Below are 10446 nucleotides of genomic sequence, written 5' to 3'. Positions count from 1 at the left end.
TGGGGTGAGTGTGCAGGACATTTCCTGTCCCTCTGCCAAGAGTACTAGCAGTTGGAAATGTGGGGTGCCAGACTTTGGGGGCCCTTGGCTCTGCTCTGCTCCTTCCCCTGCTACTAGGATGGGAGATGGAGACTGTGTGGTTGCAGGGCAGCAGATGGGAAGGTCCAGCCGCTGTGAGGCAGGTTGAGCCCCCAGCTCCCTAACCCAGGGTCCCAGAGCAGCATTGGGCAGAGTTGTGGTGCTGGGGTTCGTACTGTCCCTGGAGAACAAGCAGCACATCTGTCCGCAGCTGCTCTGTGGCTTCTCTCTGGCCCCCGCTGGATTTGCACACCTAAGGCAGCATGGTGAGATGCCTCAGTCCTGCTCCCTGCCCCGCAAGGCGCACGCTTTCTGGCCCGAACACCGGCTTTCTCTCCTCTGCTTGGTGGGGCTGGCACCAGCCCCTCTGGCTCAGAGGCCCAGCCCTGGAAACCTGCAAAACTCCCATGTAGCAGGAGAGGGGCAGGCTGCACGCACCCTGCTGCAGGGCAGCCTGGAGCTTGTGCCCTGGGTCTGGCCCGTGGGGGCTTGGGAAGGGCTCGTAGCAGCAGGCTAGGGGGACATGGAGCAGAGCCCACAAAACATTTGCTTGAGCCTCACTGCAGAGCCCTGCTCAGCTGAAAAACAAGTATGCAGAGCTTTCCTGCCCTGCAGCTATGGTTCCATGAGTCAGGAAGGTCACCTGCCCTGCTGCTGCAGCCCTGGGTGCAGCCCACCGGTGGGGTGACCCCTGGCTCTGGGGCATGGGCTCAGCAGTGGGCTGGGAAGGGAAATGGGTGTGTAGGGAATCACTCAGTGTTGTGTGCTGGGATTGTGCCCCCTTGTCCATAGGGCTGATTGCTCCTACTCTGTCCCCCTGCACTCCAGCATGTGTAGGCAGCTCTGCTGCAGTGCGGGATGGACACCAATGCAGGATACCTCAGGACTCGGCTGCCTGCCTCTGCCTTTCACTGCAGAGCAGCGGGAAGCACCTCTGGCTGCGTCCCGCGGGCAGGGAGACCCCTGCACTCTGGCCCTCCAGCACCACAGGCAGCCGGGCCCCTGGGTCCCCTGGCTGCTATGTACCCCGTGTCAGGCAGGGGCAGCCAGCTCCAGGGGAGCCATGCCCACAGCTGTTCTACATCCCCTTGGCTTTGGTATCTGTGACTGTTCAAATCACCTGTTACAATAAACTGACATCTCCAGTCCTACGGGGCACTGTCTTCTTTCTGCTTCAGCAATGCACACATGTGTTTAGGAGAACCCACAGCCACGAAGCCTTCTGTGGGAAGGGCGGGGCTAGAGGAGAACCACGTCCTACAGGAAAAAATAGGAGCAAGGGGAAGGGCCACAGGGTTTGTGCTAGGTCAGGGCAGAAGCAGCGGCAGCAGGACCAGAGTGGCGGTTCTGCTCTGCCCCCAGGGAGCTGCAAGCTCCTGCTTGTCCAGAGAGGCTGAGCTGCTCCCCAGCCCGCTGTGCCCGTCTCCAGGCTGCCAGGGCTGCCAAAGGATTGTGCTTGCAGCTGCCTCTCACACCCCTGCCCCAAGCTAGCCGAGCTGGAAGTGCCAGCAAGGCAGCCAAAAGCGTCTTCTGGGAAAGACGTGCTGAGCAGGCAGCCGACCAGGGAAGGCAGGCAGTGCCACAGCTCCGCAGCAGGCAGAGCCCCGGGCTCCCCACTGCAGAGGTGGAGCTCACCCTGCTCAGCACCGGTTATGGCTTATCCCTCACCCTCACATTTCAGAAGTTGCCTCCGGTGGGCGAGAGCCTTCCCCCCTCTCCTTGTCGAGGCACACCAGCACCATGGTTCCCCAGACAGGACAAACCAAGCACTCGTTCATGGGCAGAGCGAGTTTACCCCTCACCCTGTCCTCCAGAACTGCTTGTAAGGACAAAGCGGGATCAGCAAGCTGCCTGGCAGCTGGCTGCAAAGCCACCGCAGGCCAGGGAGGGCCAAGGCGCAGGCACCAACGTGCAGACACCCAGAGAGCAAAACCTGGAAAGGCCCCAGGCAGCTCAACGTGAGGAGGGATCACAGCACAGTTAGCAAGGTCTGTGCCCCTTTCCCCTGCAGAGATATGCTCTGCCTACAGGCAGGCACAAGCTGCTGCAGCCACGCAGCAAACAGATCCGACAGCTCCGTTTCCTCCCTGCCCTGCGGCCCTGACATGGGAGAGCAAAGCCTCATTGCTCACCAAACACCCCTGGTGTGATCCAAACAATCCGACACCAACAGCGGGACTTGGAGGCACCCGTGATGATGACACAGGCAGCGCAGCCCCCTCTGGGTACAGGGCACTTGCTCAGCAGCCAGTTCCAGCTCACACGAAGCAGGGAGCTGCGCAGGAACCGACTCCCCAGCAAAAGCAGCCGAAGCAGCAGCGTGTCTCAGAGAACGCGGCCAGGCCCTGTTTTGGAAATGTGACTTCCCAAGTTGTTTTCACAGGGAGTTACATCTCTTGTGTCCTGCTTACATCACCACAGCTTTGAGGCAGTCGTGCCTGCTCCCCTTCCTTCTCACACTGTTTATTCTTCTGGCTTCTCAATCTTCTGCAGTCCAGTATCAGTCAGAATCTCGCTGCAATTCACTTTATTACTCACCAGCTGCAACTGAACAGATTACATGTTCTCCCCAAACAACTCACCCACTGCTTATGAACTCTGTCCTGCCAGGGTCAAGCCATAAACAGAGCTATTCCTTCCTACCTGGGCAGCTCATTTCTCAAATGTTGGTGCACCGCCTGACTAAAGCCACACCTCAGTGCAGACCATGACCCAGAGGACACAATTTTAACAGATCGTGACAGCACCAAGCAGGAACAAGAGGTCTGACGGGGGTGGAGAGCCTTAGCGAGGCGCAGCCTCCAGTGCTGCAGGAGAATAAGCTCTCGGGGAATTAAAAAATGCCACGGCCCAAGTTTCAGGTTAATCACAGAGGTGTATTAGCCGCATTTCCAGCGCCCTGGAACACAGAGCCTCTCTGACACTGGCTCCACTGAAACATCACAACTGTTTCTCAGAAAACTCCATCCGCAGCCAGAATCCACCCTGCCAGCTGGGGCACAGGCTGGCGGGCGCACGCCCGCGGCCGCAGCTTCTCTCTTGCCCGATTTCACTTTCTAGATTTCATGGCTGTGACCACCATGCCTCCCAGGAGGGCCGCGAAGGTGAAGCCCTGGGCCAGGATACGTGCCCGCATCATCAGCTGAGACCGACGGATGTTGCCTCTCTTGAAGCTGATCAGTCCGTAGGTCAGGACGCCGACAGTGCAGAGGCAGCCTGCGGAGAAGGACGGACGGACAGCTCAGCGGAGCCGGGCAGGGGCTGTGAGGACCGGCTCCCGCCTCGCCCCCCGCACCTGAGCGCTGCTGGCTTGTTAGACAACACCCCCGAACTAGGGACGTGCCTCCCCGGAGGGCAGCCCCTCGGGTTTGGGCTCACTGCCCTCCCCCGTCACCAGCCCCCATCGCCCTGGCCCTTCCCCCTCACCGCAGCGCCCCCCCCGCCCCCCGTCACCCCCCGGCCCTTCCCCCTCACCGAGGGGCACCAGGGGGTTCTCTCGGGTCTTGCGCAGGAACTTGTCCCCGAAGCCCTCGTCGCTGAACACCGGCAGCGGGCTGGGCTCCAGCGGCGGGGGAGGCCCGGCCGCCATGGCTGCGGCCCGCAGGGAAGGTGACCACTCGCGACCCTCCCCGGCTGCCGTAGCCAGGAAGCAGCGCGGCTCCTGGCGGGTAATGAGGGGACCGCTCCCGGCAGGCCGCACGCCCCGCCCCCGCCGCGGGGCATGCCGGGGGTTGTAGTCCGCGGCGGGGTATCCCCGCGGGCGGTGTTGCCAGCGCGGGACTACACTTCCCGTGGTGCCCCGCGGCGCGGCCCCGCCCCTCGCGGCCCGGCCCGGCGCTCGGCGGCGGCGGCAGCAGCAGCGTGTGGCCGCCATGCCGAAGGCGAAGGGGAAGAGCCGGCGGCAGAAGTACTCCTACAACCTCAACCGCAAGCGGCTCTACCGCAGCGCCCGCCGCCGCGCCGCCCCGCGCATCGCCTGGTGAGGGCCGCGGGGTGTGGGCACACGGAGGGGCGCGGGGCCGTGCGTGGGCTGTGGGCAGGGCGGCCGTGAGCCCATCGCCGTGTGGGAGTGGGTGCCCCGGGGGGACCTGCTACACGTCCCGGTGGGCGCTTGGGGGCTATTTGTCTGTGGGGAGGGGGACACGCACCCACGCGGGGAGGGTGAGCGCGGCCCGTGATGCCGGTGCCTGTCCCCGCGCAGCTCGCATATCCGCCATGCCTGGGACCCGACCAAGTCGGTGGCGCAGAACCTGGCCGAGATGGGCCTGGCCGAGGATCCCAACAAGGCCGTCCCCATCCTCAAGAAGAAGCTGCTGGTAAGTGTGGCCGTGCCCTGCGCCGCTGGGGAAGGGCAGGGGGACTCGGCTGGGGCTGCTCCTTTGTGGGGGGTGGAAGGCCAGGCCTCCCCCAGGACACGCAGCCGGGCTGGGGAGAAGCAGCGTGGAGAGCAGCGTGCCCTGGAGCAGCGTGCCCTGACCTGGAGCACGGGTCAGGCGGCTCTGGATCAGTCTCTGTAGGTGGATGGGTTTCTTATCTTTATTGATACACTTTTGTTGCCAAGATCTGATGTGGGAGCGAGCTAAGGCATCACAGGGAAATAACGGGCTTTGGAACAAGTGTAAATAATGTCAGTCAGTCTCCTGGGACTTGCTAGAGAGAGGTGGGGTTGGGAACGCTGCAGATGAGTTGCTCCTGCTACAAAAGAAAGCCTCTTTGTGTACAGCAGCACCACCCTGGCCTGCCTGCGTCGGTGGGCAATGCTTCCAGGCGAAAGATGGCCCCACAAAACATCACACACTCATGAAAAAAACAGGAGTGACCTTGTTTGCCACTTGTCTCCATTCACACAGTATTACTCGAGCAACAGGCTTGCCCATGAGCTAGCTTAATGGCACAAATATGGCTCTGCTTAAGCCACCTGAGATTTCCTGGTCCTTGCAGCCGTTGTATAAGTAGTTTTGGGAGCAATGTATGGGGACGCAGCTCTCTTCTAAATGGGCTTGTCTTGAGTTGCCTTTTCTCTCATTTAACACAGGGGATGGAAGTGGAAAGCAATGGGCGGGAGCAAGGAAAGAAAATAGTGCGGAAGCCCTACGTGGTGAACGGTCAGTGCTGCTTCTGTCCTCCCCAGGGAGCTCTTCACCACCTCCAGCCTTGGCGGGTTTCCTGCTGAACCGCACTGCTGCCATTGCGTTTGGGGTTCTCCCAAGGCCCTGTGGGTTGTTTTGTCTCTCATCTTTGTGCTGCCAGACTGTCCTTAGCTGCTGTGCTGTGCCAGGGGCAGGGAGTGGTGTTACTTGTCCAGGCTTGTGGGCTTGTAGAGGAGTACCCTCCTGGCAGCAGTCAGCTGGGGGTTCCCAGCCAGGCTAGAGCTGAGCTGGGAGCCAGGACAGCAGCTCTGCTGTTCCTGTGTGTCCTCTGTCTCAGGAATTTCCTTTTCCCTCCTGTGCTGCCTTTTCCACAGTATTTCTACCTGCAGCCCCAAGAAGGCTTTTGTCACTCTGAAACATGCTGGTGTGTGGCACCAGGGTGACAAGAAACTGTGGCTGCCGTACCCCCTGTGTTTTAGTGGTGGACTGGGCAGCTCTGAACAGTCGCGCTTTGCAGCCTGGGCAGAAAGGCTCCACTCCTCGTGGTGTGAGCTGGAGAGGAGCTGCAGTGCAGGCCTGGATGCCTGCAGCCTATGCGGAGAGCTGTTGTCTTGTTTGTTTTCCTGCACGATCGTGCTGGGAAGTAGCCCTGTGTGTGCGAGCAGCCGAGCTGTGCTGCAGGAGCCACCTCCTTTCTGCAGTACTGGCAGCGCTTGATCTTGGGAAGAGGCTGCGGACCTCTGAGGTGCTGCTTGCTTCCCTCCCCTGCTTCATGATGTCTCTGTCCTTGGCCTAGAGATGGAATATGAGGCCAGTCTCCCCGAGAAGAAGTCAAACACGCTCTCACGAGACCTCATTGACTACGTGCGGTACATGATACAGAACCACGGGGAGAACTACAAGGTAAGCACTGGCTGTCCCAGAGTGAGGAGCATCCGGAGCGATTCGCTCCTGACCCTCTCTGTCCTGGATCCTGTTTCACAGTCAGCTGATTGTTAAGGGGAAGCAACGCTTTGAACCTTGGCCAGATGCCCATCTGAGTCAGGCAGCGATCACAGCCGGCCAGGGTGGGTCTTTGGAGTGTGGCTGGGCAGGTTTGGTGTTTGCTCTTGGGGCCACTCCTCTGACTTACCCTCTCCTTACCCGTCACAGGAAATGGCTCGAGATGAGAAGAACTACTACCAGGATACTCCCAAGCAGATTAAGAGAAAGATCAATGTGTACAAGAATTTCTATCCTGAGGAGTACAAGGATTTCATTGAATCACTCAAGCCAGAAAAGATGGACGTGCAGTGACTGCCCTTTTTTCTCAGGTTTGCCTGCAAGTGCAGGTTTGATGTGACCATTTTCTGAACCAAGTGGGGATTGACAGACAGGTGACAGTCACAGGCTCAGCGCCAGCAAGTTGAGCTACGCAAAGCCTCTGGCGATGGAGGAAGGTCCTTCATTAGACAGAGACAGTTATAAGCAGGCATGAAGGACTCTTGGCTGTGGCTTGTGGCATTGGGACTGAATGTGCTGTGCCGCTCCCTTTCTGTGTGGCAGTCGGCACTTCTTTTGCCTTGTTAAAATAAATTACTCTTTCAGGCTGGTGTGAATGTCTTGCTCATGGGCTCTCGCTTGGTGCAGTCCCACTTCAGACAGCTCATGGTGCCGACCCGTGGGACATGGGCATCGGGCGTGTGTCACCCCCTGCAGCAACGGGGCTGGGGGCCCATGGGGCATGGGTAGCACTTGGGCCTTTGCTGATTTCCCTGTAAGCAGAGCCTGGAGCGGGGCCATGTGCTGCTTCCTTCCCCCCGCGAGTGACCTTCCTGCCTCCAGCTCAGAAGACTGGGCTGGGGGCCCCTTCCCTGCCAAGGAGCTGGAGGAAAGCGCAGAGTGATCAGCCTCTTTTATTGACAAAGGGAAGGAGCGTCTGTACAAAAGTTTTAGCAGCAGAGACTGGCGAGTGCATGCTCCCTTTCCCCGATATGCTCCCCAGCTTCCACGATAGGTTTTCCAGGACCCAGCGCCCCATGGCCTGACCCAGCAGCCCTTCTGCCTGCAGGCAGGGCTTCCTGCAGGCTCTGAGCCTGGCTCCTTCCCCTTCTCCCTGGGGCAGCTGAGAGGGAAGGAGACCAGGCAGGCAGGCAAATGCCTGCTGAGCACGGCTCCTACCAAGTGGCCCGTCTTTACCCCTGTTCAGGGTGAAGGGGCAGTGCAGGGCTGCCCAATACCTGCCTTCGTCTCTCCTGAACAGGGCTTTAAATACAGAGTTGGGGGAATTGACAGCTGTGCTCAGCCCTGCTGAGGGACAGCCTGAGCTGGTTATTCTCACTGGTGTGCACTGTACTGGCAGGACTGCACCAGCAGTAACTCCTTGCGTTTTTCGGGAAGGAGGGCCCATCCCCTGGGATGACCTCTCTGTGCTGGTGGGCGAAAGGGCTACCTCGCTTGTTCAGCCCCATTCATTTAATACCCTGTGGGGCTGCTGTGAAGGTGCAGGGCCCTGCCCTGTGCTGCACGTTCCTGCCTATGGGGAGGTAAGAGCTGTGCTCACGCCACCATCCCAAGGGAGGCTTCATGCCTGAACGTGGGGGGGGCGGCTGCCCTCTCTGTGGCAGAGAGCAGAGCCCACTGCTCATGTTCCTTGAGGGCAGCCATGCCGCAGCTCAACCTCAAACCTTGTGGGGTGCAGCAAACACCCCAGGACTGGCAGCCTGCTACCGGTGAGTCTGAGCTCCAGGGCTGCTACCCAACCGCCTCCATCCTCACGCTGTGGACCCTGAAGAGGAGCCATGCCGGGGGTGGGAGCCTGTCCACCCCCCGTGTCGGCTCAGGGCTGGGAGAGCAGGGTGACCAGCAAGCTCTTCACATGGAGGACACTGGTGGCAGTGCTCAGGCTGGCCCAGGTCGCACTGGTAGGCAGGAGGAAGAGCTCTCGCTGCTCGCCGAGTGTGTGCAGGGCCAGCTCCTCCTGCAGCTCTGCCACGCTCAGGGCATTGCTCTTATCCTGCAAGGGAGAGAGGTGGTCGCTCAGGAGGGGAGCAGCACCGGGAGCAGTGCTGCTGGCTGGCAGGAGCCCTGTCTGGCCTGTGCAGTCCTGGCAGGGATCCTGCGCAGGCCAGACTGCCTCGATCTCTCATTGGAGTGGCTTTGGCACAAGCTAATGGGAAGCACCACTAGGCATGTGCTTGGCCACCTGCCTGGGAAATGTATTTCCCTGGGGGATTTTGCAGGCTGCTGCCTGGGTGCTCTTCTAAAACTCATTAGTCAGGGCACTGGTAATGGCTGCTGTACCTCCTGACGAAGACTGGAGGAGACAGACCCTGAGAAACCAGATTTTGCAAGAGCCAGTAGATTTTGGGTATTAGGATTTCCCCTCAGGGCACCCTGGGAAGGGACAACTTCACTGCAAACAGCCCCGGGGGCAGCTGCAGGGACAGATGGACAGACAGACAGACACCCACCTGCTTGTTGGCCAGCACAACCAGGGGCAGCTGGGGCTCTGCAGCCAGCAGCGAGTGCAGCTCCTGGCGTGCCGTCAGCAGGCGCGCCCTGTCCACCGAGTCCACCACAAACACCAGCACATGGGCCTGGCTCAGGTAGTGGGGCCAGTACGCTCGCAGGTTCTGGCTGCCCCCCACTGCGGAAGACAGGCAGGATCAGGCCCCTGCGCGGAGGTGAGCGGGGCTGCTGCCTCCCTGTAGCACCCTGGGGAACCAGACCTCCTGCCCCCCGGGATGCTCCCACCATCCGGGATGCGCCGGCTGCCCGGGATGCTCTGCACACCCAGCCCAGTGCTGGCAGGCGGGGGGACCCTCCGGGCCGTGCAGGCTCAGCCCTGGGGGACACGGTGGGGCCAGGCCAGCCTTACCCTCCAGCAGGTCCACCTCCAGCCCCTCGACGTAGAGCTGGGCAGAGTTGAAGCCGCGGGTGGGTGCGATGCGCTCCCTGGCCGTCTGGCTGCAGAGGTAGTGCAGGACGCTGCTCTTCCCTGCCCCGTCCAGTCCCAGCACCAGCACCTGCCGCCAGTCCAGCTGTGGGGATGCAGGAGGGTGCGGGGCTGGTCCCGGGATCCGCAGCCCCATGCTCAGGCAGCTGGTTGAGGGACCAGCCCGGAGCAAGGGGTCCTGCCAGCCCCCCCAGCCCCTGCACTCCCGTCTCCAGCCCACTGGGCTCCAGGGGTGGTTCAGACCGGGCACCCCCTTCCCCAGCAGGATGGGGGGCAGAGGGGTCCCCAAGGGCCGTCATCCTACGGAATATCCTGGGGAATCCAGTCTGACCGGCTCCGGGGGGATCCTGGTGCGAGATCCCAGGGGATCCTGACCCTGCGCCCCCTTCCCCAGCCCCACGTGCTCAGAGGGATCCTGCTGGCGATCCAGAGCCTTCCCCAGCCTGGTGACCCCAGGGACGATCCCGAGCCCTTGCCCCTTCCCCAGCTTGACGGTCTCGGGGGTGTGAGGAACCCGGAGGGATCCCGACGCCCTGCCCCGTCCCTGCCCCGTTGGGATCGGAGAGATCCCAGTAAGGGGCTCCCGGTACAGGGGATCCTGGTATAGGGGATCCCGGGGAGATCCCGACCCGCGATGGCCGGGGGTCCCGGCGAGGGTCCGTCCCCCCCTTACCGCGTCGCCGGCGGGGGCTCGGTCCCGCAGCTCCCGCAGCTCCCGCTCCCACCAGCCGCCCCAGTCGGTGCCGGTGCCGATGCCGCGGAAGCAGATCTTCCAGGCGATGAAGAGGAGGGAGCCGAGGGCAGCCACGGCGGCTCCCAGGGCCAGCGTCAGGTCCCGGAGGGCGCCGGGCCGAGCCATGCGGCACCGGCAGCGGCACCGGCAGCGCGCGGCCGCCGCGCAGCTGTGTCCCTCCCCCCCCCCCCCCGCCAGCTGTGCCCGCGGGCCTCGCGCCAGCGCCAGCTCTGTCCGCCCCGACGTCACCGCCGCGCTTAAAGGGGCCGCTCCGACCGCAGGAGGGAGAGATGGAGGGATGGGTGGGTGGAGAGATGGAGGGAGGGAGGGAGGGGGAGATGGAGGGACGGTGGGGATGGAGGGAGGGATGATGGGGAGAGGGAGAAATGGTGGGGAGAAGAAAGGACGATGGGGAGAGGGAGGGAGGCAGGGAGGGAGGCAGCAGGGAGGGAGGCAGGGAGGCAGCAGGCCCTCCGCAGCCAGTGTGCGGACTCTTGAGCCGCCTCCAGGCCCCACACCCGCCTAGCAGCCTGGCACCCAGCACAGCAGGCGCCCATGGGCCCAGGGGTTGCGCCCGCTGCCCACGGGACTCGTTTGTCTTCAGCCCT

The 10446-nt window shown here is 62.1% G+C and overlaps 3 protein-coding genes across 3 annotated transcripts; 1 reads left to right on the top strand and 2 right to left on the bottom strand.

Annotated features, from left to right (window-relative positions):
- Positions 1 to 2934: 2934 nt before the first annotated feature.
- On the bottom strand, positions 2935 to 3770 carry HIGD2A (HIG1 hypoxia inducible domain family member 2A). The gene is made up of 2 exons (XM_075509622.1): positions 3553 to 3770; positions 2935 to 3294 (listed from the first exon to the last, which is right to left on the bottom strand). Exons 1-2 carry the CDS (start codon positions 3665 to 3667, stop codon positions 3128 to 3130), a joined length of 282 nt encoding a protein of 93 aa, XP_075365737.1. The 5' UTR covers positions 3668 to 3770; the 3' UTR covers positions 2935 to 3127.
- Positions 3771 to 3883: 113 nt separating this feature from the next.
- NOP16 (NOP16 nucleolar protein) lies at positions 3884 to 6759 on the top strand. Its single transcript, XM_075509623.1, has 5 exons — positions 3884 to 4057; positions 4280 to 4394; positions 5114 to 5183; positions 5965 to 6071; positions 6321 to 6759. Exons 1-5 carry the CDS (start codon positions 3951 to 3953, stop codon positions 6462 to 6464), a joined length of 543 nt encoding a protein of 180 aa, XP_075365738.1. The 5' UTR covers positions 3884 to 3950; the 3' UTR covers positions 6465 to 6759.
- A 286-nt stretch (positions 6760 to 7045) lies between these two features.
- Positions 7046 to 10368, bottom strand: ARL10 (ARF like GTPase 10). The gene is made up of 4 exons (XM_075509619.1): positions 9779 to 10368; positions 9028 to 9190; positions 8621 to 8796; positions 7046 to 8163 (listed from the first exon to the last, which is right to left on the bottom strand). Exons 1-4 carry the CDS (start codon positions 9962 to 9964, stop codon positions 7987 to 7989), a joined length of 702 nt encoding a protein of 233 aa, XP_075365734.1. The 5' UTR covers positions 9965 to 10368; the 3' UTR covers positions 7046 to 7986.
- Between the last annotated feature and the right edge of the window lie 78 nt (positions 10369 to 10446).

This window comes from Mycteria americana, chromosome 8, assembly GCF_035582795.1.
Source record: "Mycteria americana isolate JAX WOST 10 ecotype Jacksonville Zoo and Gardens chromosome 8, USCA_MyAme_1.0, whole genome shotgun sequence".
In the NCBI taxonomy this organism is placed as follows: Eukaryota; Metazoa; Chordata; class Aves; order Ciconiiformes; family Ciconiidae; genus Mycteria; species Mycteria americana.
This window is presented reverse-complemented; position numbering and strand designations above follow the sequence as displayed.